The sequence below is a fragment of the Trachypithecus francoisi genome, unplaced genomic scaffold (genome assembly GCF_009764315.1).
Source record: "Trachypithecus francoisi isolate TF-2019V2 unplaced genomic scaffold, Tfra_2.0 Lachesis_group21, whole genome shotgun sequence".
Classification (NCBI taxonomy): domain Eukaryota; kingdom Metazoa; phylum Chordata; class Mammalia; order Primates; family Cercopithecidae; genus Trachypithecus; species Trachypithecus francoisi.
Window position 1 is genome coordinate 13,269,878 of NW_022681467.1, and position 27,481 is coordinate 13,297,358.

At 45.4% G+C, this 27,481-nt stretch overlaps 1 protein-coding gene across 2 annotated transcripts in view; it reads right to left on the reverse strand.

Annotated features, from left to right (window-relative positions):
• Positions 1–712: 712 nt before the first annotated feature.
• The window catches only part of ISM1 (isthmin 1), a 78,994-nt gene continuing 52,225 nt past the window's right edge, over positions 713–27,481 (reverse strand). For both annotated transcript variants that reach the window (XM_033185588.1, XM_033185589.1), the window contains exons 3-6: positions 22,400–22,664; positions 13,036–13,179; positions 8,794–8,883; positions 713–2,419 (exon numbers count right to left, since the gene is read on the reverse strand). In XM_033185588.1, the coding sequence (XP_033041479.1) occupies positions 1,902–2,419; positions 8,794–8,883; positions 13,036–13,179; positions 22,400–22,664 (1,017 nt within the window). In that variant the 3' untranslated portion in view covers positions 713–1,901. The remainder of the gene's footprint in view (positions 2,420–8,793; positions 8,884–13,035; positions 13,180–22,399; positions 22,665–27,481) is intronic.

Genomic DNA, 27,481 nt, shown 5'->3' on the forward strand with positions numbered 1-27,481 from the left:
CAAGAGTTCACCGGGCATGGTGGCACATGCCTGTAATCCCAGCTACTTGGAAGGCTGAGGCATGAGAATGGCTTGAACTCAGGAGGCGGAAGTTGCAGTGAGTCCAGATCACGCCACTGCACTCCAGCTTGGGGGACAGAGTGAGACAGTCTCAAAAAAAAAAAAAGTGTAAATGACTGGTAAAAAGTTGTCCATAAGAATAGAATTGTATCAGGATAACTTAAGGGTGGGGTTAGGAATACCAAAGATACGAGGAATATAAGGACTTCAAAAATATGCTACAGTAGAAAGAATACTAGGCTAGGAAATGAAAGATGGGTCCAATGTCTTTATGTTTTCTGAGCTTTGGTTTTCTCATTGGGAAAATGAATACTTTGCATGATAAGTAGTTCTACTTATAACTGTAATTGCAGAATTTTCTGTGGAAGTGGCCCTGCTCATCTGGGCTGTCTTAAACCTTTGTTCTGGATTGGCTTCCTTAGGTCTGGGCGGGCAAAAAGTCACACATGTGTCAATGGGCCTCAGCCTCCTGGGGGTTGGGTAGACATTCTTGGTGCCAAAGATACCATGACTTACACCACCCGCAATCATGTTACTCAATTAATGAGCCTTTTATTCCCACCTGGGTTGCAATTTTCTTTCCCCTACCTTGAAGTCTTGCTTCACCCGAGCTATTTATCGCATTTGGATCATAAATGAAGGATGCAGGTAACACATTTTATTATGATTTTATTATATACTCTCTTTTACTAGAATTTTGCAAAGTAAAATATTGAATAAGAACCAACTTCATTTTTCCTAAGTTCCACCCTATAGGACCAGGTCATATTAACAATTGCTTGATGCATAATAATCCGTGACTCAATAAATACTTTACAAAAATAATGCAGTTTTTTTTTTCTTTTCTTAAAACATAAAAATTAAGATTCCCCAGATTGACCCTCCCCCTCTTTCATATTTATTTATTGGGAATATATTGGTGGAGGAAAAAAATTGTTAAAATAGTATTAAAAGAGGTGAAATGAGGTCCATTATCTTTTTCCCGTTTGTTTTGTTGTTTTCCTTTGGAAAAGTGCTACTTCCTGTTTTCACATCTGAACTTGGCTGCAGTCTTCTGAACCTACTAAGACATGAGCAGAAATTCTACTGTTTTGGGGCCGTTTAGCAGAATGATAGCATTATGATAATACTGACCTTTTATTTTAAAGCCTATTTAAAATCAGTCCTCAGCTTTGTCCCTAAAATACCATATTCCCTACCCAGTCTGAAGAAGAGACTTTTGGAATCTGAGAGTCCAGCAAGGTGCCTCATGACTAAATAACATTTGGTTTAAAGTGGGCGTTTACATGTTTTGATATATTTCTATTGCATTATTTTTAAAGAAATAAATTCCAAAATTCCCTTTCTCTTCCACTTCCCTAAGTCTCTTTCTTTTTGATCTCTCACAGAAGAGATTAGTTTCACCACAACTCCAGAGAAAAGGTTACACTTAAGTCACATTTGTATTAAATAAGTTATATATAAAAACTGCTTATAACGTTTACAACCTCAGTCTCTTTCCCCCTTAGCCTCTCTTGGCAACTCTGGATCCGGGTGTGGATTGAGTCGCACTCACTGTGGCTTCCAGGTTCTTCTTCTGGCTTCCAAGTGGTCCCCATCCTTCTGCCCACATCGCTCCCCAGGGGTACTTTCAAGGAACTCTGCAGATGGCGAGGGCGGCTTCACAAGGCAGTCCCCGGGCGTGGCGCACGCCCCTAGCGTAATGTATGAGAAATACTCACGTGGTATATACAAATATACACGACCGCGGCTAAGAAGGTCTCGGCGCCAGTCGGCAGGTCAGTGCGGCGCGTGTGCGCTCCAGAACCAGAGGTGGCATCCTCCATCTCATCCCAGTCTCTTTAATACTCCCTGGCCTCTTGGAACTGCTTGATGTAGTCCTCATCCGAGGGGCTCTCTGTGCACTTCTGTCCGTTGTTGGGAGGCCGAGCCTCGTTATATCTGCTCCAGTCACCCTTGCAGATAATCCAGGGCAGGACGTCCACCTTGTAGTGGAGCTCCGCGGAGAACTCGGTGCTGATGAGGTTGGGCGTGCCCGCCCCCTTGCCCCTGGTGATGAGTTGCATGTTGTCGCCGTAGCAGCAGTGCTGCGCCGCCAGCGTGGTGCTCTCCAGGGACAGCATGGAGCGGATGCAGTACCGGGCCGTGGGCTTGTAGATCTCCAGCTTCTCCTTGGGCCCACTGGCGTCCTTCCAGCGGAAGTCCTTGCGCTTGATGCGGTCGAAGATGTCAGCCGTGCTGTAGGCTACTTCAGTGGGGTAGGAGCAGGGGCAGCTGGGCAGGTCATTCATCACCTTGTGCATGTACTTCTTTAAGAACTCACTTTTGCAGCTCATCCAGCGCTCACAGCTGTCTGTGTCTGGAAAAGGCCAAAGAGAAACCCTCTTACCGCATGCACAACCAGCCCACAGGAGGTGCTTCAAGGGGCATGTTACACCAGGCTGCTCCTGAGGGCCCGCAGGAGGACACTAAAGTCAATAACTCCCTAAAATCAACAACTCCTTTCCTAGAGCCAGAGACCCCTGCAGCCCCCTGGAACCATCAGAGGTGGATGGCGGTTCTCACTTCCCTTGAACTTGGGAACTTCGTTATTCACAAGACTTCCTCCAAATGCCCCACTTTATATTATAAAATTTTCAGACACACAGAAAAGTAGAGAATATTTTTATACAATGACTACCCATATTTCATCACCTGGATTTAACTATCATTATATTTGCTTTATTGTTTTAAAAAATTGTGTGGAAATACATGTTACTTCTAAATTTTAGTAAGGATCTACAAAAAAGAGGATATTTTCCTAGATAATCATGACCCGATTATCACTCCTAACAAACTTAAGAATTCAGAATTATTTGAATCTCCCCTCTAAATAAGTGATGAGGCCAGGCGTGGTGGCACATGCCTGTAATCCCAGCACTTTGGGAGGCTGAGGCGGGCGGATCATCTTAAAACACTGAGGTCCGGAGTCTGAGACCAGCCTGGCCAACAAAGTGAAACCCCGTCTCTACTAAAATTACAAAATATTAGCCAGGCATGGTGGCACGTGCCTGTAATCCTGGCTACTCAGGAGGCTGAGGCAGGAGAATCGCTTGAACCTGGGAGGCAGAGGTTGCAGTGAGCTGAGATTGCGCCACTGCACTCCAGCCTGAGCAATAGAGCAAGACTCTGTCTCAATCAATCAATAAATAATAAAAATAAAAAATAAAAATATAAAGAAATAAGTGATGATGTGATGGAAAAGGCCCCAAAGGAAGATTTGTAGGACTCAGTTTTGATTTTGCCACACACGGACTGGTTCCTCCAAACTCTTAACCTTAGGCATATAACTCTCACTGTGTGCAAATTCACAGGGCAAGGTGCCTCAAAGAGGAAGGAGCCCGGGGCACTTGCTTTTAGGGGTCTTACGATTTGGGTCACAGGCCAGTGACCTGTAGGCCTGGGTCAAAATGTAGCCCCAGAGGGGTTGTGTTTGGTTCTTTCAGTATTAAAAATAATTGATTGGTTGCCAATATGTAAGAATTAGTTATTTCAATTATAAACGTGGATCTGTGGTTTTTATCTGAAAAACCAAAAGATTGATCTATGCTGGTCCTGCATTCTCCCATGGGAACAAATGATCCTGTGAACAGGTGAATGGTGACCCCTCCATGGACAGGGCCGAAGGTCCCCAGCTCAGCACAGCTCCTCCTTGAGCCTTTCATTTATGGGTGATCTCTCGGTCCCTCAGTCATCTGATTCCAGGACCTCAGGTTTTAGTGTCCTAGTTTGGGTTACCCCAGACCCTGAGACAAAAAGATTCCAGTGAAAATGATTTTCTGGGGAAGTCATTTCAGGAAACAGAGGCAGGGGAGCAGGGGAATTAGAGAAGAGACAGCAGTTAATACAGGGTGTGGAGCAAACAAGTAACCACTGTAAGGAACTGGTTACTTCCACTGGGATCTGGGAAACCTCACGCCTCAGCATTTTCCTATCTGAAACAATGTTAAACTTTACCCAAGTCCTGTGATCCTGGAAACAGTGAAGATTGGGAGCCCCCAGCCCTTCTGCATTCTGGAAAACAGCTTACTGCAGAAAACCCCCTTTCCCCATAGGACTTAGAAAAGACTCACGGATGTCTGCTTTGGTCACCTGTGACAAGGCTAGAAGCACAAATTCCCTTTCTTTGCCTCAAAAACTGCTTGTCCTCACTGATTAATCAGGAGAAAATGCATCTTTTTTTGGTGGGGTGGGGAGGGTTGCGAATGGAGTCTCACTCTGTCACCCAGGCTAGAGTGCAGTGGCACAACCTCGGCTCACTGCAACCTCTGCTGCCCAGCTTCAAGCAATTCTCCTGCCTCAGCCTCCTGAGTAGATGGGAATACAGGCACCTGACATTGTACCCGGCTAATTTTTGTATTTTTAGTAGAGACGGGGTTTCACCACGTTGGCCAGGTTGGTCTTGAACTCCTGATCTCATGATCCATCTGCCTCGCACTCCCAAAGTGCTGGGATTACAGGTGTGAGCCACTGCGCCTGGCTGACAAAATGCATCTTAACCAAACTTTGATGAGGCTTCTCTCCTTCATCCAGGTCCCAGGACTTTGGCCCACCCTCAGCCTAAACCAGCACAGCCTCTCCTGAAGGATCCCTTTTGGAAAGAGGCTGGCTTCAGGGTAGAGCATTCTCCAATTTACTATCTGATCACACCATCCTTTCATCTCGCTTTCCCTTACTTCTCTATAAAAGGAAACGCTCCTTGCCCAACCCTTGAGATGCTTGCAGACCTTCTGGTCACATCGTTCATCCCACTGCAGTAATACGGAGATAACATCCCCCGCCTCCCTGCAATAATCCTTTGAATAAAGCCTCTCCTTACTGAGTCCAGATTTGTTTTTATTGATGGGGATCTGAGTTTTTATCCACCGGCTCCCATTCATCACCGACAGGGGACTGGTCCTGGACTTCCAGCTAGGAATGCCCTGTGCATTCACACGCAGCTGGGCTCGGGACCAGAGAAAGACCTCAGGCAAAGGCACACAGGGATTGTCAGTTAGAGGTGCAAGGACATGCTGTGGGTGGAGGGAATGTGGGCTGGTCACCGACAGCCCAGTGAGTGGGCGGGTCATCTGCCCCAGTGAGCTGCGGTGGGTAAGATGAGGCATATCTAAGGAAGCCAACAGTGGTGGAATGTGGGGTGCATTAAAGGAGGCAAAGGCAAAAAGCCCCAGGGGTGTCCAAAAATGCAAGGTCATTTCTAGCAGGGGAAGTCAGGGTTGCTTCAAGGAGCATGTGACACCACGTTGCTCCTAGGCCATGTCAGGGCTATGTGACAGCCACAAGTGTCCTTATCAGCTCAGAGCTCTGATAAGGGAACCTTCTGTGGGTGCTTTGCTGACTGGCAGCCTCCAGGTTGCACCTTTGGATCTATCGTGATTTGAACATCAAGGCCCTATCTGCCCTCTGGCTGCTCTCGGCCAATGACTGAGCATGGTAGGGGAACCGCCCGACAAGGGTCTCCTCCAACAGGCAACTTTGCTGGGATTCCCCATCAGCATGGCTGAGCCTGTCTTGCTTTGTTTTGTAGGAGTCAGGCCTGCACCTTGGTCCGAAAGCTCTCCCTGCCTAGTCCTGCTGCCTTGCTCTTTATCTTTTCTGGGCGTTTCCTCAAAAAATCTCTTGCATGTCTAATCCCATCATGGTGTCTGGGTCTTGGAGATGTCTAATGGACACAGACTGCAATAGCATAGATGGAGGAAGGGCAAGCGAAGGCTCTCCAGGTAAGTGTTCATTGTGCAAACTAAGGTTATGCAGGAAAACTCTGCTGGGGATGTCTGGGGCTGAGGCATGACATGTTCAGTTTCATGGCAGCAGAAGGTATAGGAATATAAGATTGTTGGTTTCAGATCATGGCGGTCTTGTTCAGTTTAGGCTGGTTCAGAGGGTACTAGGGAGCCACGGAAAGTCTGTAAATGATAGTGAGCTATTAACTGAGCTGTGCAGTAAGAAAATGAATTCAGAGCCGATAATGATGGGGAGGGTCCAGGTGAGATACTCTGGGAGGAAACAGCAGGTGGGATCAGAAGAGGTCAGAGAGTTACAGCTGCCAGGCCTTGGTGGCTGGTGGACTTTGGAGTAAAGAGAGGAAGACATCAGCAGTGACTCCAGCTCTGACCCAGGAGCCTGGGAGGCTGGTGGTGGTGTGGGTGGAAATCACACGGTTAGGATGAGGGGCAGCTTGCAAGAGGGCTTTGGGCACTTGTCAGGGAAACGAGAAAGAGAAAAATGGGGCACGTCTTATGAACTCAGAAAGGCCTGGCGAAAGGCAAAGTGTGGGATCGCATGCTGAACAGCCCGGGATTGAATTGCAACTCAACTTTCCGGAGCTCTGCAACTTGAGGGAGGTATTTTACCTTGCTGTGCTTCAGTTTTCTCATCTCTAATTTGGGCATAAAAATAGCACTTGTCTCAGAAAGTTGCAGAGAGGATTAAGTGGGAGGGAACCTAGAGGGTGCACCCAACAGTGTCTAGGTGCTGCCAGCTGGGATAGGCTGTGGCTGTGGCCTCCTCTCTGAGCAGTCATTGACAAAATGAAAGTTCAATCCTTCCACTCTGCTTGTACCTTTGCAAGCAGTCCCTCACCAAAGGCTCCTCAGTTACCTAAGTTGAGTGTGCCATGTTCTTTCCTGCCTAGACCCTGACTGAGACACCATGTCTACTCAGCTCTGGTGTCCTTAGCCACATGTCAATGTGGCCTTGTGCATCTGGGCTGTGTTCTGCAAAACAGCTAGATGCTGCCTGCCTGTGGGGTGTGATATGAAGAGGCCTGAGAACTTTCTGCCTCAGAAGAATGCTTTTAAGGTTCTGCCACTTTATGTCAAAGTCTTGCCTATAAAGTCGTTTCTATTTTTCAATCAAATGCATTGTATTTGCTGACGGTTCCTGTTAAATGCATTTGATCATATGTATGTGAAGGGATTGGAGGGGTGAGGTGAAGGCCCTCGTGACATTGAATTTCCAAACTGCATCCAGTTTGGCTCATAGACATTTCTGATTAGATTTGTTTTTAAAATAAATTTCTGTCAAGCATTAAAAAGTTAAGATATAATCTGGCAAAATCAAGGTTTCAGGTCTCTCTTAGAAACCCAGAACACCTGGCAATACTGGGTGGGTATTCCTTCCATAGTGACCACGTCATGGCCGACCCTTTGGATAAAGCTCTTCATTTTGTCACAGACTTTACCATTCTCTACTGCCCCCGACACTGTAGATCTCCCCTCCCCTCCCCTCCCCCCTCCCCTCTCCTCTCCCCTCTCCCCTCCCCTCTCCTCTCCCCTCCCCTCCCCCCTCCCCTCTCCCCTCCCCTCCCCCTCCTCTCTCCCCTCCCCTCCCCCTCCTCTCTCCCCTCCCCTCCCCTCTCCCCTCCCCTCCCCTCTCCCCTCCCCTCCCCTCCCCTCCCCCTCCCCTCCCCTCTCCCCTCCCTTCCCTCCCCTCCCTTCCCCTCTCCTCTCCTCTCCTCTCCACTTCTCTCCTCTCCTCTCCTCTCCTTTCCTTTCCTTTCCTTCTGAGATGGAGTTTTGCTGTTGTTGCCTAGGCTGGAGTGCAGTGGCGTGATCTTGGCTCACTGCAACCTCTGCCTCCTGGATTCAATGATTCTCCTGCCTCAGCCTCCAGAGTAGCTGGGTTACAGGCGCCCGCCACCATGCCCAGCTAATTTTTGTCTTTTCAGTAGAGATGGGGTTTCACCACGTTGGCCAGGCTGGTCTCGAACTCCTGGCCTCAGGTGATCCACCTGCCTCAGCCTCCCAAAGTGCTGGGATTACAGGCGTGAGTCCTGTGCCCAGACTCATTTTCTTTTCGTCATAGTGCTAGAACCATTATTTTCCTCCAGACTTTCTTTTCGTCTTTCCTTTTATTCTAGATTTGTTCTACTTGGATGCTTACCTGACCCCATTACCTGACCCCAATAGGCATTTGAGGAACATTTTTTGTTCACCAAATCAGCTCCCAAATAGCTGGGCTATGAAAAAAAATGACTCAGGACTGCTAAATTTTGGCTGAGGAGGCAGGGCAGATGTGAAGAGGCTAAGTAAGAACTTTTGGGTGGCTAAAAGATATGGGGTAGAAGGAATTTTACCCTTCTACAATCCTTAAGTATACAGAGAAGCACATGAAACTATTTTTAAAAAGTAAGCTTGCACCTTGCACCTGAAGAGTCAGTTTCCATTTTGTTTGCTTCACATTTATTGCATTTGCTCTAGCATTTTCTAGTGGACAAGTAGCAGAATATACCAAAGGTTTATGAAAAATTCTTGCAGGGGATGGAGGTGCCACATTTTGAGAAAATTCCCTCTTCCCCTCCCTCCCTCCCTCTGCTGGAGAACTGAGGGCACCATTTCTTGATTTTCTTGAGGACACCCAATGACGGCTGAGTAAGAACAGATTCCATGTGACTTGAGCCCCTGCTATGGGCTTATTCTGTGCTAAGAGGAGAGATGGGCCCCATCTGCCTCTGGCTGTGAAGACTGCATAGAGAGCAGAGTGAACCCAGAAGCGCTCGGTCCAGTGGAGGAGGCTCAGGACTGTTTTCTCTTGTTTGAAGTATATTCAGCAAGCAAGACACATGCTGGGAGCACTGGACCCCAGAAAAGGAAAATGAAACATTTACGTGGATCCAAGGATGGCACTGCAAAGGCAAAAGGAATCTCCGAGGCACTAAGTCAATATTTGGATTAAAAAAGAAAAACATCTTACCAACTTCAAACAGTTTGGTGGCATTAAACTCCTCGCTTCCCGCAAGCAGACTTACTTCGGTGGCAGCTGTCCTAAAAGTGTCTTCAATTCCTAAACATAGACAAGAGCTCATTTTTCCATCATTATATGGAAAGTTATCTCCCCCCGAACAATAACAAAATAAATACACCTGAACAAAGCCTTTTTTGTATTCATTACTACTCACGGGCAGAAACTTGCCAACAGAGGAAACAGTAAAAAGCAGGTAGTAGTGCAGAAACTGTATTAAAACCCAAGATACATTGGCACCATGAAATCAGATCCAAATGTGCCTGAATGAGTCCTTAGGAACTCACTCACTGGGCCCACGGATGGGGATTTGGGCAGTGGGGGACACATGCCAGCATGGTGTCAGGGTGACGAACTAAACCAGAGGCAATAGAACGTAGTGGTTAATATCTTGTTCTTAATGACTGACTATGAGAGTTGAAATCATTACTAGCCACGTGACCTTGGGGTAGCCAGTGAACTTTTGTGTGCCTCAGTTTTTACATCTGTACATGGGGAGAACAAATTGCCCTACCTCCTAGAGTTGAAATAATGAAATAAGTTGGTGTAAAGAAAGTACTTAGAGCAGTAAGTGGGAAGTGTTAGGTGATAGTTTTCCCTTGAATATCTGTCTTGCTCATTCTTTGTCTAGCTCACTGAGGATGCTACAATGCATAGCCAAGAAGAGTTATCTCATATTCTAGGACATTTAGCATTGCTGATGATGCTTCAGAAAGAAAAAGCTGGGCTACCCATAATTTGCTCTCAGGAACTGAACCCAGCTCTACTCAAACTTACTGGCTCACCCAAATGGCCACCCCTAACCAAGCTTCCTTTACAAGCAGGAATCCGGTGCAAGCTAAAGCAATAAGAAGAGGAGGGAGTGAGGCGCTGCGGTAACATCTGCTGGTGAGCCTTGGCCTTCCCTGCTGGTTTCCCTGACTTGATTTCCTTTAAGGAGCTCTCTCTGATTTTATGTGAGGCACCTCAAACTTATTTGCAGGGCTGACCTACAGGACAAACTTTTACAGTGTAATAACTGCCAGGCCAGGGGGACTTTGCCCCATGAGTCTTTCCAGGAAAGCTGGGAATCAACGAATCAAACAAGGAAAGAGATCCTGAAAAAGGAAATCCTTCATGTTCCAAGGGAGCCCAGAAAAGCTGCGATAGCCAGGAACAGAGAGGCAGAAAGGATGGAAGGAGGGTGAGGACAGACGAGAAGAAAAGGTGTGAAGAGGGCTCCTGGTCACACTGCTCTCCGCGGTGACAGAAAACAGGAAGGAAACATTTGTAAATGGAGGCAGAGGGAAGCCTTCCCCTGACAAGGCACCTAAATCTACCACTTTGAGTCTGGATGGGAGCTCTGGAAGAGAAAACAACAGGCAAGCCCCCAAACCTTGATTTCAAATGCTGTCTGTGTCCATTGACAGCATTGGCTGACTCCAATACCCTTCTCTTGGTAAAGACCAAAGAGTTTAATGATTAAGAATATTAACTCTGTAATCAGACTGTTCGGATTCAAATTCCAGGTTGATCACTTGCTGTCTGTGTGACTCCAGGCAAGTTAATGCCTCAGTTTCTACAGCTGTCAAATGGATACAATTGTAAATACCTAAAACTAAACAAAATAATACCTATAAGGACTTGAGCCATTTGCTTGATACTTAAGTACTCAAAATATCTTCTTCATCATCATCTATTTTATTTTTTCTTCTTCACCTTTATTGTCATTTTCTTTTGCCTCATCTTTTTACCTTCATCATCATCTTCTTTTACTTCATATTCTTCTTCTCTTTTTCATTTCCTTCCTGTTTCCCTCTCTGTCCTCCTCATATTGTTATTATTTATTGCTTTTTTTCTACACATCCAGATTCCACCCACCAGGCTTCCAGCTCAGCTCATCCTAATGAGCATGCGAAAGTCAGGAAAAGCACCATAATGGTTGCTCCACTGTTTTGAAATCCATCCGCATGGCTGACATGGAGCCAGAACTGCCACCTCTTGCATTTCAGCCCCGTTTTCTACATGTCCCCTTTTGCTAACATACACATTCATTCCAATCTGATTCTTCCTCCCTCTCCTCAGAAACGCCTTTGTGCTTTCATTTGTCCTTTGTTCCAAATGTCTCTGGTAGGAGAACAGAGTGTCTAGAGGTAGAAAAAGGAAGTCTGGGGTGTGGGGATCAGATTTTCTGTCTCTGAATTTTTTTTCAGCCGAAGCCATTTGGAATGTGTGGTTTCTTGAAAGACTCTAAGATATTATTTTAGGCTGGTATTCTACCTGGCAATGGGAAATACACAGTAAGACTATACACCAGGAGTTACTAAGCTTTTTTGTAAAGGGTCAGAGGGTAAATATTTTAGGTTTTGTGGGTCACATATGGTCTTGGTTGCAGCTTCCTTCTCCTCTTCCTCCTCCTTCCCTCCTCCTTCTCCTCCTTTTTCTCCTCCTCCTTCTCCTTCTCTTCCTCCATGCCCTTCTCCTTTTATTCTTCTTCCTCCTCCTTCTCTTTCTTATTCTCTTCACAACACTTTAAAAATGTACGGGACACACAAAAACAGTTCTTGAGCCAGACCTGGCCATAGTTTGACAACCACTGCTACAGTCAATCACAATTATTGTTGACTCTCAACATGACCTCTCACCAAGTGTGCAATTAGTTTAGTTTTTGAAGCACTGACAATGCAGTATAAAGTGATAGCTGACTACCCAGATGCCCCAGGTTGTGCTCCTGGGACCCTTTGGCAACTGTCTGGTATGGAGCTGTGTCTTTTTCCTGTAGATGGCTGTCAAGCCTCTCATCGTGGCTTCCTCATCAGACCATGAGTGTCTGCCTTCTGTTTCTCTTCAAGGCACAACAAATCCCACATCAAAAACCCAACCAAACCAGAGTCCCTCCTCTAAATTAAATAAGTACAATGCGGCATTGTCTTTTAGGTCACGGCCACTGTAATTGTGCATAAGACTCAGAAAATCCATTCAGCTCATCAATTACCTCCTGACTCACTCTGGTCATAAGTCTTATTAGAAAAGTGGTTACATCTTGGCTCATGCCTATAATCCCAGCACTTTGGGAGGCCGAGGCGGGCAGATCACAAGGTCAGGAATTTGTTTTTTTTTGTTTTTTTTTTTTTTGGTATTTTTTTTTTTTTTTTTTTTTTTTTTTTTATTATACTTTAAGTTCTAGGGTACATGTGCATGACGTTTATATCATGTATAACTCCCCAATGCAATCCCTCCCTCCTCCCCCCTCCCCATGATAGGCCCCAGTGTGTGATGTTCCCCTTCCCGAGTCCAAGTGATCTCATTGTTCAGTTCCCACCTATGAGTGAGAACATGCGGTGTTTGGTTTTCTCTTCTTGTGATAGTTTGCTAAGAATGATGGTTTCCAGCTGCATCCATGTCCCTACAAAGGATGCAAACTCATCCTTTTTGATGGCTGCATAGTATTCCATGGTGTATATGTGCCACATTTTCTTAATCCAGTCTGTCACAGATGGACATTTGGGTTGATTCCAAGTCTTTGCTATTGTGAATAGTGCCGCAATAAACATACGTGTGCATGTGTCTTTGTAGTAGAGTCATTTATAATCCTTTGGGTATATACCCAGTAGTGGGATGGCTGGGTCATATGGTACATCTAGTTCTAGATCCTTGAGGAATCGCCATACTGTTTTCCATAATGGTTGAACTAGTTTACAATCCCACCAACAGTGTAAAAGTGTTCCTATTTCTCCACATCCTCTCCAACACCTGTTGTTTCCTGACTTCTTAATGATTGCCATTCTAACTGGTGTGAGATGGTATCTCATTGTGGTTTTGCTCATCATCACTCGCCATCAGAGAAATGCAAATCAAAACAAGGTCAGGAATTTGAGACCAGCCTGGCCAACATGGTGAAACTGCTTCTCTACTTAAAAAAATACAAAAATTAGCTGGCCATGGTGGTGTATGCCTGTAATCCCAGCTACTCAGGAGGCTGAGGCAGGAGAATTGCTTGAACCCAGGAGGCGGAGGTTGCAGTGAGCCGAGATTGTGCCACTGCACTCCAGCCTGGGCGACAGACAGAGACTCCGTCTCAAAAACAAACAAACAACAACAACAACAAAAAAGAAAAGTAGTTACATCTTTTAAAAAGACAATTTTACTAAGTTTTTAATGATAAATTAAAAACTTTCCCCTTGAACTTCGAACTACACACTCAGGTAAACGCACCTGGACAGTTTGGACGGTCACAGGTCCTCGATTCCGTTGCAGTGCATGCGTAGCCACAAGACCGGGTCCGTTTCTGGTTGCCGTTCCCACAGGTGACACTGCAGACAGACCAGAGACTCCAGTCACCCTCACCATCTGTGGAATCTGGAAGAGAGCCAGGGAGATGCTCATCAACTTTGGCCAAAGAGTCTCCCAATCTCCCCATCAAGCAGCCTGTCAATTATTCACTTCTATCATTCTTGCTGTGGGAGGGGGTTGCTGGAGAGGACTTTTAAGCTGGAGCTAAAAGGTTTATGGCTCCAGCGCTCATTTAGGGATCAGCTTTGCAACAGCAAGGAGGTTTTGGGCACTGTGGTGATCTGCACATCCCTAGAAGGTGCCCAGAAAATGCTTATTGAGAATGCATACATCTGCACAGCATGGGATAATATGCGAGGCAGATTCCAAGGGTAACCACCCTCAGTTCCTTCCCTCTCTGTGCTTATAGCCTCTCATTGACATACAGAGAGAAAGAGAGAGAGAGGAGAACCTATTTTCTCTAGAACCTGGACTGGCCTTGACCTTAAGGCCTGGCAGCTTCTGGCTTTTGCTGTGGGGAATCCAGTTAGTGTGAAAGAGGCTCATGCCAGACCTGTGAATTATGGGGCATCACGTGGAAAGAGAGGAACCACATGAAGGACCACGGAGACACCACACATGTGAGCAAAGACCACGGAGACACCACACATGTGAGCAAAGACCACGGAGACACCACACATGTGAGCAAAGACCACGGAGACACCACACATGTGAGCAAAGACCACGGAGACACCACACATGTGAGCAAGGACCACGGAGACACCACACATGTGAGCAAGGACCACGGAGACACCACACATGTGAGCAAGGACCACGGAGACACCACACATGTGAGCAAGGACCACGGAGACACCACACATGTGAGCAAAGCCTTCTCAAGCCTTCTGGCCATTCCCAGTGGACAGCTGAACGCAGCTGGTGCCATCAGGAGCACGGTACCTACCCAGTGGCCCTGCCTGAACTCTTGAGCCACAGGATCATGATAAATAATAAATGGTTGTTGTTTTAAGCCACCAACTTTGGGATACTTTGTTCTGTGTAGCAATAGATTACCGATACATTAATGGTGAAGCTAGAAATCATCCCTCAAGGTCATTACTCAACATCCATCCAGTGAATACCTATTGAACCCTTTTTGTATGTCAGGCACAATTCTACGTATATAAGATACACTAGTAAGTACAACTTTCAAAGATCCCTGCCCTGGAGGAACTAATATTTTACTGAGAAAAGAGAAACACTCATCAATAAACACAAAAAATAAGTGAATTAGATGGCATGTTAGAAATTGATGAGTGCTGTGCAAAAAGGAAAAGTAGGCCAGGAAATAGGGGCCTTGGGGATGAGAGGTGTGGGAGAGGTTGGTACCCTATTGATATGGTTTGGCTCTGTCTCCCTGTCTCCCCACCCAAATCTCACCTTGAATTGTAATAATTCCTATGTGTCAAGAGCGGGGCCAGCTGGAGATAACTGAATCATGAGGGCAGTTTCCCCATGCTGTTTTCGTGGCGGTGAATAAGTCTCACGAGATCTGATGGTTTTATAAATGAGAGTTCCCCTGCACAAGCTCTCTCTTGCCTGTCACCATGTGAGACATCCCTTTGCTCTTCCTTTGCCTTCTGCCATGATTGTGAGGTCTCCCCAGCCATGTGCAACTGTGAGTCCATTAAATCTCTTTCCTTTATAAATTACCCAGTCTCGGGTATGTCTTTATGAGCAGTATGAGAATAGACTAATACACCTATCAATCACACTGAGTTCCTCTTACCAAAAGTAAAGTCCTGGAGTGGTAGGATGCCTGGTTCAAGGTCATTGGTTGACAGAAGGGAAGGCAGGGCTCTAGCACCAAGCCCTTTCTCTCTAAAGCATGATTCTTTCTGCAGTACCTCTGCTCTGCGACAGTTTCTCCTGGTTTACCCCGATCTTCCTATGGCCTTGGGGCCTCTGCTGGTGCCAAGTGTGGAGCTAAAGGCATGCCCCTTGCCGGGAGGGAGTGCCCTCTGTTCATAGCAGGTTGTGGCGATTGTTATTACATAGGCCTGGCAGGAATGTAGTCTACACATGCTTCTACCTGAACTGTGGGCCCGTGCCAGCCTTCCAGGCTGTTGTTTACGTGGCGTTCACTCTGAACATGCCTCAGGCAAACCCAGAGCTGTGGAGCCTCCTCAGTCCACTAAGCGGAATTGGAGAAGTGGGGTGGTGGGGGGTGGATTTCATGGTTGTGTCCTCCTCCCTAACTCTGAGTGGAGAGCTTGCTCCCATCTCATCTGCCCCTAGGGCCCCATCTATTTTCCTCCCCATCCCCAAAAAAGAATTTTTCTGAACTTTGATTTTTCTCCTAAGAAATGGTTTTCCAACCACACAGCTAAGCAGATATTTGAAACTACTGCTCTGTGTCAGGAAATTGGGCTGCCTTCCCTGGCATTAGCTTCTTTCATCTCCACCATCTCTTATTAGGCATCACACAGAAGGACTAGAGAGACAAGTTACTTCTGGATGGAGAAACCACTGCGGTAGGGGCAGTCACTGCTCCCACTGAGAACTTTGCAGTCCAGTGTCTCTCTGTTACCTCCCCAAGAACACCAGAGAGGTGCCTGGAACAAGCACACAATTGCACACTTGTCAGAGAAGCATCCAGGTGAAGCAGGTCATACGCACATGAGCACATACCCAGTCACATCCTGCACGTACCACTGAGGCCAGATTTTGTTAAAGGGAATAACAGCTAAAAAAAGTCAAAAGTAAAGATTATAATGTTTTTTATTCATAAAAAAGGGGAAGTGAGTAAGTCAGAAGAAGTCTTTTTTTTTTTTTTTTTTTGAGAAGGAGTCTCGCTCTGCCGCCCAGGCTGGAGTGCAGTGGCCGGATCTCAGCTCACTGCAAGCTCCGCCTCTCGGGTTCACGCCATTCTCCTGCCTCAGCCTCCCGAGTAGCTGGGACTACAGGCACCCGCCACCTTGCCCGGCTAGTTTTTTATATTTTTTAGTAGAGACGGGGTTTCACCGTGTTAGCCAGGATGGTCTCGATCTCCTGACCTCGTGATCCGCCCGTCTCGGCCTCCCAAAGTGCTGGGATAACAGGCTTGAGCCACCGCGCCCGGCAAGAAGTCTATTAAATCCCCTAGGAAGAGTTTGCATCACCTGTGGGGTGGGCACCAGCATAAGACATAACCCAATGACGCCAAGTAGTGTCCTTGGCTTTGCAAAAGCAAAGGGACCTCCACTATCCAGAAATCTCATGCAGCCTTGCCTCTCCATTATCTCAATTAGCAAATTTGGAGAGACATCGCCCCTGAGTTTTGAGATTTTAGCATTAAACTCTCTATAAGACTTGTGTTGGAATCCCTGCATGAGGTGATTTCTTGTTATAGTTTCATGGATCTAAATGATTAAACATTAATATTGTGTCAGATTGTGTGAAAAATTACACCCATAATTCCTCTTTCTAAATCCATTCCCTTGGCTACTCCCCTCTCAGGCTGATTCCAGGATGGGCCACATGACTTGCTTTGGCCAATGAGATAATAGCAAATAGGATGCCAGCTGAGGTATACAAAGTGCCCATGCATTCCCTCTTGATGCAGGGAACTCTTCCACCAAGTGTGAAGGGCCTAGGCTAGCCTCCTGGAGCAGGAGGGACCAGTGGAGAGAGGCCCCAGCCATGTCAATACAGCATCTACACAGCTGGGCACCCCTCATTGTGAGTGAGGCCAGCCTAAACCATCCAGCCCCAGCCAAGCCAGACTAGACCAGACCAGAAGAGTACAGACAACCCACGGATTCATGAGAGAGAGAACTCTTTCATTCCTTTAATTTTGCGGGTGGCTTTTCTTTCTTCCCCCCACCCACCCTTTTTTTTTTGGCTGTTTCGGAGTTTCACTCTGTCACCCAGGCTGGAGTACAGTGGCACCATCAGGGCTCACTGCAGCCCTGAACTCCTCGGCTCAAGCAATCCTCTTGCCTCAGCCTCCTGAGTAGCTGGGACTATAGGCATGTGCCAACATGCCTGGCCAAGGTTTTCAAAAAATTTTTGTAGAGATGAGGTTGTTGTCCAGGCTAGCCTTGAAATCCTGGCCTCAGGCAATCCTCCTGCCTTGGCCTCCCAAAATGCTGGGATTACAGACATGCATCACCATGCCTGGCCTGGGGGTGGTTTTCTAAGCAGCAAAAGCTAACTGTTACAAATACCCCATAAAATCCTCCCTAAAATATGCTCTCTAGACAGCTGCCAGACTCTGAAGCCATTAAGGATTTATAATTGCAGTAAGTGGCTTTCTCCACGTCTTTATTTTAAATGCTCACAAAGCCATTTTATTTCCAAACTTTTTTTCATATGGGTCCCCCAAAGTTAGGCATAGAACTCTCCATGTGGTTAATTATTTCTATTGAGGCTGGCAATGAAGTGAAACTGCCTCCTAGGAGGAAGTGTGTATGTGAGCTCACTCCCCTGAAGCTTTCACAGCACATGGGCCCACATCACCGTCCCGGCAAAGACCCTTCTCTTGTGGATTTCTATTTGTTTAATGTCTTCAAAGGACAGAAAGGGAATTTCTGACAGGTACAAATCATTGAGGGCAGTGCTCCTTTCTGCTATAATAAAACAAGCCTGTTCTCAGTTGCTCACCTACCAGGGGCCACTGCTCAGAGCAGAAAATCAATGTGAGCAGCTATAATCGCAAATATAATGACAACGGCAGGAAAAAACAGCTCCTGGGAGCATTTACATGGTGCTTTGACAGCCACTGGCTGTGACATCAAATAACTCAAGGAGGAAACAAAACTATCCCGAGTGCAGTGGGCTGAGAGCTGGGTTTCAAGGATGCCGCTAGAGTTTTAAAGTAGTCCTTTCACAGTTTCAGGGCACTAGAGTTCTGTGGGCCGGTCACAGTGGTGGGGCAATTGAAGTGACTTGGGTCTTGACTTGGCCACTAGTAAATCTGCACCATTAATCCAAGATGACAGTGTCTAAGTAATCCAAGATTACTGAGGGCCTGCTTTAACCAGCTGCCCTGTCTATCTACTGATTTAACTCCTACAATAACCCTGTGAGGTAGGTGGAAACATCATCTTTTTATGGACAAGGAGACTGAGGCTCAGAGAGGTTAGGGTACTTGCCTAAGGTCACGCAGCTCAAACTTGGCTGAGCTGGAATTAGATCTAAGATCTGTCTGCTCCCGCCATATCCTGTTCCATAGCTTGGTATTATTCTAGCAGTTTTGATTCTGGCCCAAGTTGCTCTGTCTTTAAGATACTCACTTACGTGGCCATAATTCAACATTATAAAGAAAAACAACTGAAAAAAAAAATCACTGTGAAATCTTCTATTAAGATAGGATCACGACCAGTTAGAGAATTTCAAAGAACTGAGTCCTAACCCAGGTAACGATAAGCAGTACCTATGTAATTTTATTATGTGGGCTATTCTAAACAGTTCCAGAAATGGTATACTACTGTTAGACAAAAAAAAAAAAAAAAAAAAAAAAAATTTATTTGGAACTCTCTCTTTGCCCTGGATACTCCAAGTATCTACACAGAAAGGATTTAAAATGCAGCATCTCAAACACATACTTTCCACAGTTGAGCTGACTCACAGCATCATCACATGTGTTTTCATCATCACAAGTGAGGTCTGTCTTTTGTTGCGTATTTTGTAATTTATTCTACAGATGCCATTGTATCCTATATGTATTTCACCTAGGATATTTAGAAATACTCCTTGTGGACAAATATTTAAATTCTTACTAAAAATTCTACCTTCAGAACTCTTGAGATCTATCTCCTCCATGAAGGCCAGCTCCTGTGGCAATTTTAGCCTGTCTCCGATGAGGCTGCAAGCCCCAAGATACAGTGACTTGCACTGCTTTGCTGTTGCATGAACCTCTTCTTCCTGGGTGATATGTTCTCTTTCTGTTTCCTCCACAACAGCACCCAATATAGGGATAAATACTTAGAAATTGCTCCAAGTTTCCTGTTGACTGCAATAAAAGTGGGTCTGTGGGATAAAAATCCCAGCACTTTTGGAGGCTGAGGTGGGAGGACTGCTTGAGCCCAGGAGTTGGAGGCTTTGGTGAGCTCTGATCACACCACTGCACTCCAGCCTGGGCAACAGGGCGAGACCCATGTCTTAAAAAAAAATTAAATAAATAAAAATAAAGAAAACAGAAAGAAAAGGGGAATTCTCAGTTTATCCGATGCTGTATGGAATTCTGGAAAACATGACTTCCAGAATGTGGACTATCCTGGGACGCAATGATCACTCATTCATTCATTCTGCCTAATGCTACTAAGCACCTACAATGGGTATAGAGTTTTGCTACTCAAAGTGTGGTCGGAGGGCCAGCAGTCTCAGTTTCACCCAGGCTTCTGCCCTTTTCTTACACCTACTGCATCGAAAGTGCATTTTAACAAGCGCCTGGGGCTATTCATGTATGAAAGTCTGAGAAGCACTGCTTTAGAGGTACCGTACAGAATACAACTTTATTTATAAAGCAGCAATCGCGATGTCCAGTCTAAGGATGGGGAAGATACTAGGAGGTACTTTGAAATAATACAGGATGGGAGCTTCTCCATGGCCCAGGCATGCTGTGAGCTCCTGATGTGGGGAGCTCAATGGGACTCTAGGTCTAGGAGGCTGGAGGTGCAGGTGGCTGAGGTAGCCACAGTAACTGCCGTAGGGCAAATTCTAGCCTCAAGATGGAAATAGAGGGGGTGTTCTTAATGCTCATAAATTCAGCAAACTGTACTCTGTAAAGGCTTTAGATGAAAAAGTTGTTTCTAGTGGTGGTCTTCAAACTTCAGTGTGCAAGAGAATCATCTGGTGACCCTGATTGAAAAAGGAAAGAAACAAAGACACAAACAACAACGGACTCCAGGTGTCACTTCTAGACCTTCTCATTCAGGAGATGGAAAGCAGTGGCCTTCAACCTGGGCTGAACACTGAAGTCATCCTTGGAGCTTTAAAAGACAACGATGCCTGGGACCCATCCCCAGAGATCCCAATTCACCTGGTCTGGGGAGAGGTCTAGGCACCGGATTTTAAACAATTCTCCAGGTGAGTATAATAAGCAACCAAGGTGGAGAACCATTCATCTCAAACAGAGGTGCTCAATGCAGCAGAGTGCCTGGGGGGCTTGTTCAAACAGATTTCTGGGTCCCATTCCAGAGTGTCTGACTCAGTAGGTGTAGAGTCAGGCTTGAAACATTTGCATTTCCACGTGATGCTAGTGGTGCTGGTTCTGGGGGCCACACTTTGAGGTATATAGGGAAAGGGTTGCGGCCCAAGATTGGCATTTGTAAACATGCAACTGAATGATTCTGATGCCAGGTGTCTGAGCTCTACTCTCAGAAACAATGTTCTATGTGGGCTGGGCAAACAGATGAAGCCACAAAAGCTGTGCAATGTCAGGCTGGCATCAAGCGGTCCTCTGTGCTTCTCTCATTCAATGGCACTGATCTTTTCCTCCCATTCCTATCTTCCAACCGAAGCACTCATTTCTAGATTCTTCTGCTGTCCTAAAGGGTGTGCGACTTTTTTCCCAGAAAGGCAGAATTGTACAGTGGTCAAGAGGACAGATTCTGGACCCAGACTGCCTGGGGTGAGTCTCAGGTCTTAGCCCTCCAGGTTAAGTTGCTTAAGTTTTCCAGGCTTTAGCTTTCCCATCTGTAAAGTGCAGTATCTGCCTCAGAGAGCTGATTAAATGAAATAATGTATGTGAAATGCCATGAACAGGGACTAGTGCATGGTAAGTACTATTTAAATGTTGGCTATTATCCCAAGTCCTTCCTCTTGGAAAGCAGATAACTCGACTTCCTTTGGGAAAGGCGAAGGTTTCATGAGCCCGCTGGCTGGAAGGGATATAGAGTTCTCTTTCTGTTACCCTAGCATATGATGTACATCTCTACCATGGCACTATTTTGCTCTATTGTTTAATTTTCTCCCTTGATCCACAGATTGGTGAGATCTGCTCTGGGGACAAACTATGCCTTGCTCATTTTTGTACCCAGCATAGTGCTGGACACAACATTTGCCCTTAATAAATGTTGGTTGAACAACTGATGATGTGGCAAAATAATATTTTTGTTTTGCTGTTTTGGAAGTTGCTTAGAATTCTCTATTAATGAGAAGAAATGAGTCTCTAATACACAACTGGTCTATCTGTTGAAAAATGGGGATAAAGGTTAGCATGCAAATGGTACAAGACAAGTCATCCTCTTCATACACTGCTCACTCCAAAGTCCACTGATGGTGAAGCCACAAGAAAAGCATGATGATGGGTGCATTTGTAAGACATTAAATATTCTTATAACAAACTGCCTGATTCCCCACTAAATCTGGCCAGATGCTTGCTAAATTGGTTTCCTCTTTTTCTTGGACACACATAGAACACATTTCCCAGCCTCCCTTGCACCAAGGTGGGACATGTGACCAGGTCTTCCCAACAGAATTTCAGTAGATCTGATGTGTGTCACCTCCAGGCCGAGGGCCTTACGACTGTGTGTTCCTTCTCCAAGCTCCCTTTCTTTCCCTGGACACCAGCTGGACACAGAATATCCAGGTGATAATTCTCAGGCCCTAACAGTTGGTGGAACTCCAAAATGGGAGGAGGCTGGATCCCTGAATGATTGAGTGGAGCTGAGTTCTCCTACCCTGTCTCCCGTCCCAACTCAAGTGAGAAATGAATTTTTATTATTTTAACTCACTGAATTTGGAAGGTATTACCTCACTTATCCTACTCCCAAAACACGGGAAACCAGAAGTCCCAACTTGGAGTTTTGAAATTTATTGGGGGAGGAGTTCCTTTGAAGACCTGAGACATACTCATTCGTGTGGATTCCCAAGGACCACTCCACTGCCAATATAAAACATAACACAGTTGCCTGGTCAAAGGAAGCAGCCGTATACATCTCTTTCACTATATTGATTTTCAGGATGAATTTTTACAGTAAAAAATACAAGCAAGTTTATTGGATAATTTCTTCATTTTTAGAAATAAAACTGAAATTTGAGGGGTGGGGAAGGCAGAAAGAACCCCAAAGATCCTAAAAAAATTCTCTCTTAAGATAATTGGTATAGTGATTATGATTTGATTTAAAATTATAATCTTTCCAGAAAAATGTGGCTGCTGGTGCCTCCTTCAGGCTTCTGCGGAACAGCACCTTTGTGAGGTTTGCCTCACAGAAGACCAAAAGCCACATGCTCTAAGCAGGGCTTTGCTTGGCTGCATGTTCAAGGCATCATCCTCATTTATTCTTCCCACCAATTTTATATTACTGGGTGGTAAACTCACCATATTCTGGCTGCTCTTTGGTTTCAAAAGTCCGGTGACCTGGGGCTGTATGGTCCCACGCCCTGGGGGGGTTGAGGAAGTTGCTGTCGTCTGAGGTACTGTCGTACTTGTAGTCCTGGTCCCCGCTGTTTGCCCTGGCCAAGGACAGGGACCTCTGCCACCAGGCCTGCCAGTCGGGGGATGGGACTGACCAGCTGGGCTTATTCTCCGGATGCTGATCTTTATCTGCTTCGGAGTCAGGACCGTCGACCACCTCTATGGTGACCTGAAGAATTCAGAATAGGCCAGGGTCAATGTGGAGTCAATAGCCTCCAAGCTACGTGACCCTTGGAAGAAAGTCCGAGAGGGCAGAGGGAAATGATGGATGCATCCCTTGTGAAGGAAAGCTGAGACCGCATAGCGATACAAATGGAAAACCTCCAGGGATGGTCCACATGAATTCCACGACTAGATGGAACATGGCCTCGGGTTGAGAGGGGAAAATTCATCACTGGAGTCCCTGATTTACTGATGACTAAAAACTTAATAGCTGGAAACAATGACTGTTGGATTGCTGTGGGTTAGGAATTTGAGTAGAGCAGAGCCTGGAGAGTTTGTCTCTCCTCCATGTGGTATTGAGAAGCCCTTCATTCAGGAAGTAAACATGTACTATATTTGTTCCTGAAGTGATACCAGAATAATCATATTATAATAAAATACAACATTTGTGAACACAAACTCTGTACCAGGCACTATCCTAAATACTCCACCTATATTATTTAACTCTTGTAAAGACCTCCCATCCATGTTTGCGAGTGCCACATTTCCCACTGAGAGAGGTGGAGCCCATTTCTCCTCCCTGGAGACCTGTATTGGCCATGTGATTCACTCTGTCCAGCAGAATGGATAGGAGTGGAATGGTGACGGATCTTAGCAGAAGCCTTACAGCTTCCATTTTCATTCTCTTGGAATGTTCTAACCGCTATGCAAGGAAGCCTAGCCTAGACCACTATGTGTGTAGAGACTATGTAAAGAGAGAGGTTGCATGGAGAAGAACCAAGGTCTCTCAGCCCATGTCTAGCTCTGAGGGCTCAGTCATGTGAGTAGGGCCATCGTGGATCTTCCAGCCTCAATGGGTCACTCCAGCCAACACCACATGGAGCATAGACAAGCTCTCCCAGCTGAGTTCTAGTCAAATTCCTGACCAACAGCAATCCCGTGGTCATTGTCTCAAACTATTAAGTTTTGAGATGACTGCCAGATAACTTTTACAACCAGGGAAACCTGGTGCACAGAGACATCAACAACTTGCCTAAGGTCACAGGGCTAGTAAGTGGCAGACATGGGGAGTCTGGATCTAGAGCCCATGCTCTCCCTAACTTTGCCACACTGTCTCTCAAAAAGTAAGTGACAGAGCTACTGTCCCCTCATGAGACCAAAGAAACAACAAGACCACAGGTGCAGGTGGGGGTTGGTTGCTTCAGGGTGTACAGAGACCTAAGTACAAGCTCCTCAAGACCAGGCTTTCCCAGCTACAACTTTCACTCACCCCATGGTTTATCCCTAGACTGCACACTCCTCAACCAACCCTTAGGGTCAGAGTAGATAGTCCCAGAGCCAAAGCTAGAACTTGTTCTCAGATTTACGAAAGTCTCATTTTGAAGTCTGTCACGGGGCTGAAAGAAAGAAGCTTCTTGGTTCCAAGAGACAATCAACGTAGAAAGACTTGTTTTAAAAACATAATAAAAGATGCATTGGGTTCCTTTAGCCATCACATAGCTCTTGCAACACCCTCTGGATGAGTTATGTGCAAATGAATCAGAAACATGCGCTCCAAGTAATCAACCCAAGATGTACTGGGCAGATGCATTTCCAGTTTTGCCCTAACCTGACATCTGAGAGAGTTGCTGAGATGCTCTGCCAAACTGCACCAGGGTGTGCCCCTCCCTGAGACAAACAGCCCCTTCCTTTTGTGCTAGGAATGGGGAGGTTTGAATTCTGCTCACTTCAAAGGATGTTGCCCAGCCAGTGGGCCGGGGCTGTGGTTTTGTGGAGTCCGGACACATGATCAAGAGGGTGACTTTCAACCCCAGAGTCTACTCAGGTTGCAGCAGGCCAAGTGCACCTTTCTCCTTTGTCATGAGACACCTAGAAGGGCACTGCTAGCTTTACCCCATGCCACCACCCTTACTCCAGTCTTATAGGCACCCTTTGCATATTTGTAAATAATTGTGGAGCTTTTCAGTAATCCCAAAAGTAAAAAACAAAAAACAAAAAACAAACAAACAAACAAAAAACAAAAGGGGGAAGAAAAACAAAGGAATACATCATACATCTTGTATCACTGCTATTTGCTGGAATGAATGGTCGTGGGAGAGTAATGGTAACACGGACCCACACAGAAGCTTAGAAAGACAAGTGGAGAAGGAGCACACAGCTGGGTATAGCCGAGCCAAGCGGGGCAGTGACAGGGCGATGCTGAGCCTTTGGAGACATAATCTTTCTGCAGCCCCATCTCCCTCTGCCTGCAGACGGAACAACTGAGCTGCAACAATCGTCTGCAAGGCTATTAAGGGTCTTGGAGGGGAGAGGCTGCCAAGAGCCAGGCAAGCCTGCAATTATGGTAATGAAATCAGTCTCTGGGTAGGAGATAAGAGGGAATGTGCCCAACACTTTTGGTATTCCATTTGTATTCAGACTGGAGTCAAAGGGATTGCTTAAACAAAACGTGCCCTGCAATTTCTCCAAGCTAGGAATAAAAACAATTTCATGTTTCAAGCTATTACCGTCAATATGATTTTTTTTTTCCTCCAAACTGCTGCTCAGATCCAAACAAAATAGATTTGTTGCCTGGCCAGGCAATGAGTAGCAAAATACAAATTTACTCCAAAAGCTATATCGATGACTAAATCTCAACACTTAGAGGTTTATTTTTCCCTTTAATTGCTAGCCACTGCCTCAACTGAATTAAAACAAAAACAAAACACAAAACAAACAAATCTTAGGATCCACCCTTCCCTACAGTTAACAAAGTGAAAACCTTATGCTCCTATCAAAATAAGAAATCTAATCTTGAGCCTGAGGTTTTATAGGCATCCAATTAAAAAGACTTAATGAGTGTGATCAATGACTTCTCCAAAGGCAAGGGCTCGTTTTATGTTTCCTATTGCTCTCACTCTATTTACACACTTTTTAGCATCAAAGAATCTGTTGATAAAGATGTCTTGAATAATGATCAGTGTGATGAACTGTAGGTGCAGAGTGAGCACAAATTTCCAAACTGACAAAGACTCTAGATCTTACCATCCTTTCTCATCCTTAACACACATAATTGAAGTGTCTTAGTATATTTTTTTCTTCTGGACTTTTCCACACTCAAGTCATGATGATAAAAGAAAGGGAACTCTTTCAAAAGCCGCAAGTTCAATTTCTGGCACAATCTCCCCAGCTCCAAGAAAGAGAGTCCAAAAGAAGTGATAATTTGGATAATTCTGTCTTAGGAAATGAGGAAAAGTTCCAATGCATCTTGATCAGCTTTCCTTCTCTTGAAAATTAATACATTGACTAGAAGCAAACTCTTGGTTCTTGCTTGGAAATGCACTTTCCACAGGGAAACCCACACCATTCTTAGTCTAGCTGATAATAAATCAACGCCACTGAGAATCCAGAGGCCATTCTCTTCAAACTCAGGAAAGCCTTCTTGCTTGTTGGTCCTCTAAGCCTTGTGAGCTGTGGAAAGTCGTGGGAATGGGCAGGTATTTTCCAGAGAGGAAAAGGATTTCCTCAGGAGCACAGAGCATCCAAGGACATGTCTCCAACAATGGTTTTAAATCCAGATCATTCTACCCCTTCTTTCTCAACAATTGCCATGGAAAGAACACAAAATGGACCAGGAAGATATCTAATTTCCTCTTCTCAGACCTGCTGACGCTTTAAGAACAAGGGTAGCAACCCCAGCTAACTGCGGTTACTGCTTTGAGACTTATAGCATGTCAGTCCAGGCATTATTGTCCCTTCTACACAACTTAGACCCGATTTTCAGGCACACAAACTGGCTTGGAGAATTCAATGTCCCGAGGTAAACAGCAAGGAAGGTATAGTGTTGGTCTCTGAACCAGTTCTTCTGATTCCCAATTATTTTTATGTATGTTTCCTCTGTCATCTTCATCTCCAATATCATCACCAACCAGCATCTATCAGTTTTGGGAAGCTTATCCTATATTGGGCCCTGTGCTAAGTACTTCATATGGATGATCTCATTGAATCCTCACAGAAAATCACACTTACATGTAGTATGATACTACATAGTTACTCATAGGTAGTACTGTCATTCCAATTTTATAGACAAGGAAACTGAGGCACAGAGAGGTCCAGTAAACCTGCATGGGGCTACAGAGGTCAAGTCTGGCTGACTAAATGGTGGTGCCTGATCCCAAACACAAGTCAATCTGCCTCCCTATATTGACAGCAGTACCCCATGAGAATCTGAGCTGAACAGGCTTGTCTCTATAGGGGCATGGGTCCATGTCCTGGGCAGAGAAATTTCTTGATTCTTATCCAGCCAGACTTGCCATTCCTCTAAAAGTATTTTAGAGAAAAAGGAGGAGGCAAAAGCAAAAGTAGAAGCATGTACAACTGTAACCCTGGCCAACTCATCTGATTGTATCTTGTGGCACTAAAGAGGCCTATGGCCATGCAATATGTCTGTGCAAGGAAAAAAAAGGCCTTTATATGACTATTTCTAAGTCCCTCTTGATGGGAGAAAAGAAATAAGTATATTGATTGAAATGAATACTAATCTCAACTTGATCCAGAAAAGAGAGTATTTGGTTGTGAATAGCTAGTGTAGTAATGAACCGATGCAGTAAGCCTAATAATGCATTTATTTCAGAGATTTTTGTCTCTGATAACTGACTATCAGCTGCAGACTGAAAACCCAGCCAAGGATACCAAAGTCTAACTTGTTCTGGAGGATTCACTTTCTTTCCTGAATGATTTTTGTTTTCAATAAAACCCAACCTCTTATATTGTTTGCAATTTTATATGGAGATTCAGTTTAGGAGTCTGAGGCCATTTATTTCTATTTTGTGCATTTTTTTCCCC